Source organism: Contarinia nasturtii, unplaced genomic scaffold, assembly GCF_009176525.2.
Source record: "Contarinia nasturtii isolate CC-2019 unplaced genomic scaffold, AAFC_CNas_1.1 Cnas_scaffold_6458, whole genome shotgun sequence".
In the NCBI taxonomy this organism is placed as follows: Eukaryota; Metazoa; Arthropoda; class Insecta; order Diptera; family Cecidomyiidae; genus Contarinia; species Contarinia nasturtii.
Window position 1 is genome coordinate 102 of NW_022203715.1, and position 4,927 is coordinate 5,028.

The window sequence follows — 4,927 nt, forward strand, 5'->3', positions numbered from 1 at the left end:
ATATGAGTCCGAAGAAGAGATATCGAACGATATTTTCAACGTATGGTAGGACAAAGATGCCGAGTGGTTTGAAGGAGGAATTAAAGCATTGAAGCATCGATATGAAAGTGTCATTCGTGTTCATGGAGACTACTTTGAATAATAAATATAGTCATTTAAAAATACAATGTGTGTTTCTATATCAGGCTTAAAAATTTTTCCTCCCCCTGTAGATCTGTCAACGAATGTTACGCGTGTCGTTTTAATATTGGTTGCATGCGCTGAACACATGAGAAGCATGATCTCACGAGTTATATGTGCAGACGATCAACTGAATGGGTAAGAATAATCATGACCTCCAAACATTCTTTTAAAAAATACTGATACAAGACGATGAATTAAAATAAATCAGATACTAACTCGCGTTTAAAATAGATCTGATACTTGAAAGATATTGAAAATAAAAGTGGTATGTATCACATTTATTTTCAATTCGTTCAAGTATCACATTTATTTTCAATTCTGGCTAGTATCTCATTTATTTTAACTCATTTGTGCATTATACCGAGTCTCCGAGAGTTTGATATAAGCCTTCCCATGTAGATGGTAAAAAATCGTGAAAAATGAAAAAAATAATCAAATTTGTTTTCTTCGATTTACAAATACTACTCAATTTTCTATATCACCTGGTGAAATCAGAATGAAAAAAATCGCATTCCATATAATCTAAATCACGATTTGGACTTTTGTCACTGTTTGAGTGCTCTATACCGAGTCTCCGAGAGTTTCATATAAACTTCCTATGTAACACCTATTGAATAGTGGCCGAATGCCAATCGTGATTTGGGTGATAAGAAATGCGATTTTTTTCATTCTGATTTCACCAGATGGTACAGAAAATTGAATAGTATTTGTAAATCGAAGAAAAAAATTTAATTATTTTTTTCATTTTTCACGATTTTTTACCATCTACATGGGAAGGCTTATATGAAACTCTCGAAGACTCGGTATAATGCACAAATGAGTTAAAATAAATGAGACACTAGCCAGAATTGAAAATAAATTTGATACTTGAACGAATTGAAAATAAATGTGATACATACCACTTTTATTTTCAATATCTCTCAAGTATCAGATTTATTTTAAACGCGAGTTAGTATCTCATTTATTTTAATTCATCGTCTTGTATCAGTATTTTTTTAAAGAATGTTTGGAGGTCATGATTATTCTTACCCATTTAACTGTACTTAAATCACACAAATTTTTCACTGACTCAATATTGTGTTTGTAAGAAATATTGACGGGAATGAAAAAATTTGCTTTTGCTACAACAACTCGATAAGGGCGCTCAAGAACGTTTAAAAAGTTGTCTATATTATTTAACATTAGTAAATTGTTATGACTGGTCGAACATGCGAACGAACAACACTTCGTTTTCTGTGAATGATCGGCCACAGACAATTGCTGCGAACGAACGATCTGTTCGTTCGTTTATTTTCGTTGACAGCACTGCATTGAAATGCTTATAAAACAAATTTCAAAAGATTTTTCGCGTATACAAAATCTTTTAGAAAAAAACAACACTGAATGGGTCCTCCCTGAAGAACAGCTTTGAAATGACTCCTTTACAAATTGTGGAAAATTTTAGAGTGTGAATTCTTTAAAATTGCTATGGCTTTTGACGATAGAAAAACTCTTTCGATTTGATGGGGATTTTTGAGCCAAATTGGAATCAAAAGCCCCCTAATAACATCTGTTGCATAAACATTGGCACAAAATGAGACTTCCGCCATTTGAAAAAAAATACACAATATTAAATTCTTTTTTATTGGTATAAACTTTTATTCATAGGCTATCGAATAGCACATTCACTTTACACTTAATGAGCCATTGTCTTCGATTTGTCTCAGTACGTGTCGAACCTTCAAAATCATGCTCTGGACGACCAATATGTCGACTTCCTTCAACTTTCGCTTGATTCGTCCTATCAATTGTTGCTCGTTTTGAGCTTCCCAGCCCTTCTCGTACACTTTACGTTTGAGAACTGACGAGAAATCTTCGATTGCCTGTGTAATGTTTGGTGCGTTGTCTTTTTTCGGTACAAATGGTATTTTCGCTACAAATTTTGACTTACCAGCAAATTTAACATCGTCTGGTGTTGCTTCAATGTTGTCAGTGTAATAGCTATCATTACCACTCAATTCATGGTGCGAAAAAGTGAAGTATGATTCAACGTCCAAAATCATGAATTTCCCGTTAGCAAAGTGTTTACGACGCAGTGCACGGCAACATTTTGGTATTATTTCGAGTTGTCTTGGTGTATATTTCGGTGCCCGCTTACGTTTACGATAAAATACGTTGTTTTTCTTCAAAATGCGATGCACTTTGGAATTATCAATACCAAATTTTTGCGACAGTCGCCGTGTTGATTGACCAACCTTGTTTTTAGCACTTGACAGCAGACGTTTCGTTGTCCGGGCACTTAGTTTGGGTGGACGACCAGGGATTTTTTTTATTTTTCGGTTCTTTACCTTCACGACAATCCTTTAAAACACGATAGATGGTTCAACGAGTCTCGAGACTCTCGACGTGCATTGGTTGACATTTTTATTTTTGTTATTTCGTTGTAATAAATGTATCAATTTGTGCCAATGTTTATGCAACAGATGTTAGAATGGAGTTTGGGAATATCTTTCAATTTGCTATGGAGACGAAAAAGTTAGGACCCTTTTTAGTTCTTATTTTTGAAAGATCAAATTCCCTTTATATTTTTGAAATTTTTGGAATTTAACCCTTTCTTCCATTAGATTGCCATTGCTTTTATATTTTTTTTGTAAATTTACAGATAGCATTTAAATATCGTCTTTATGCGTTCTTTTCATGGTTCTTTTGCTTTACATGTAAATAGCTTTCGCATGTGCTTGACTTAAAGTGAACCTCAGCATCATACATGACTATGTTGTCGTTTCTAACTCGACCTGAAGTATAGGTGTATACTGTGTAAGATGTGTTCATTTAAAATGAAGAAGTAAGGAAGTAATATCCCATTGTCAGTCACTTACATTGTTATTTCGGCGATTCTTAATAGATGCTTTACTTCGTTTCGTTGCTACATATAAGATGAGTACAACTAATAAAATACCCAAAATTGCCAATAGAATGTATGTGCTTTTGCTCTCTTGAACTGGTTCTTGTAGCTTTGTTGATTCTTGTTTAGTTTCTTTGTCTCCATGAACATTTGATGCAATAATTTCTGCATCATTGATGGAGCTTTCGTTTGGTACGACGAGATTTTTGGTTACCGCATCATCTGTTTCGTCGCTTTCATTGTTGTTTGTTTCCCCACTGGAATTTTTTGTGGTCAATTTTTCTGATTCTTTGTTGAATGTCCTATCATTATTAAAATCATCATCATCATTCTTCGGCCCTGTTTCAGTTGCAGAATTTTCATCGCCTGAACCTTCATACGATTCGACCATACCAGATCCTTCATAGTTTTCATCCAAATGATCGTCCTTTTCAGGATTTGGTGCAGCATCATTTCGTTTGTTTCGTAAATAGTTTACCGGTATAAAATCAGCTTCAATTGCATCACTTTCACCAGCGGTTACATGATCGTCCATCATCAATTCATTCTCATCGTCGATGACACCAGAAAATGGTAACATTCGTGGTGCATCTAAACCATTTGGTTCGCAAACTTCTGCTTGACGAATTTGCAGCCATGATCGTCCTTTAAATTGTAGCGGTGCCATACATCGAATCGGTTTCTCGGTCCACACCTTACGCACCTGCAACCAATTTCGTACATCTAATGTTTCACATGTACAATTTAGTGGATTATCAGACAACTCTAATGACTTCAAATGAATGAACAGTTTAAAGTTTTCGGGTAAAATGGTGATATCATTGTGTGATAAATTCAAATGTTTTACTGTTGTTGGAATTTTCGCTAATTTACCTAAGGGGAGAATCACAAAAGAAAAGAATACAATTAATTTAAAATAATCGATAAATAATCGGAAAAGAATCAATAACAATTATTAAATAATAGAAAGGCAATTTTTAAGTGAATTGCCTCGCTAATTTACCAGATGTTATTCGGTTTCCGCTCATATTTAAAAACCGAATGCGACGCTGATGTAAATTACTTAAATCTGATAAATGATTATCGCTCAAATCCAATTTCGAGAGGTTTGTCAATTTATCCAATTGGTTATTTATTTTTGTTAAATTCATCGATGACAAATCCAATGAATGTAATTCCGATGTTTTACCCTGAAATAGATTTTTGTTAAAAAAAGTACACATTATTAGTTCGATTTTTTTAACGAAGAAAACAACTAAAAGCTACTAGAAATTTATGAACACCCGTGTACACACTAATTTATATTTTGACTAAATCGATTAAAGTTGATTTTTTTCTATAGATAAATTTGTTTTAAGTAGTTTACTATAATACATACCAACTGCCGCAAGCCATCCAACGATGTACATTTGGCATGATTATAACGTTTGCGTTGCACTTCAGAGCAGGAACAAAATTCTGGGCATGTGAATGAATCACCACAGCCAATGGTCAGCAAAAGAGTTCCAATAAAAATATAGAAAGAGATATGCGCTAAACGTACTTTCATTTTGCGCTATTTATCTTCTTTTTTTTGTTATTATTATTGTTTAACTTAGTTTATTGAGTGTATGTGTGTGTCTCAGATAATTTATGACCTGTAAAAGAAACAAAAACTAATTAAATTTCGTTTCGCGAAAGTGTCGTTTATTAAAAAGGTTGAAAATGAATTTGAAAAAAAGACGAGAATCATGTTTATTGATCTTAAATCGATTTTCAGGCTGTAACGTTTAATCTCAATATTTACTTTCATTTAAATATACTTGTACATGGACTACAACATTATCGAAACAACTATATCATTGGTGAAAATTAATTGCG

At 33.4% G+C, this 4,927-nt stretch overlaps 1 protein-coding gene across 1 annotated transcript; it reads right to left on the reverse strand.

The window, feature by feature from the left end:
• Window positions 1–1,533: 1,533 nt before the first annotated feature.
• On the reverse strand, window positions 1,534–4,724 carry LOC116351860 (protein windpipe-like). Its single transcript, XM_031784007.1, has 3 exons — window positions 4,446–4,724; window positions 4,071–4,257; window positions 1,534–3,940 (listed from the first exon to the last, which is right to left on the reverse strand). Exons 1-3 carry the CDS (start codon window positions 4,614–4,616, stop codon window positions 3,030–3,032), a joined length of 1,269 nt encoding a protein of 422 aa, XP_031639867.1. The 5' UTR covers window positions 4,617–4,724; the 3' UTR covers window positions 1,534–3,029.
• Window positions 4,725–4,927: the final 203 nt, after the last annotated feature.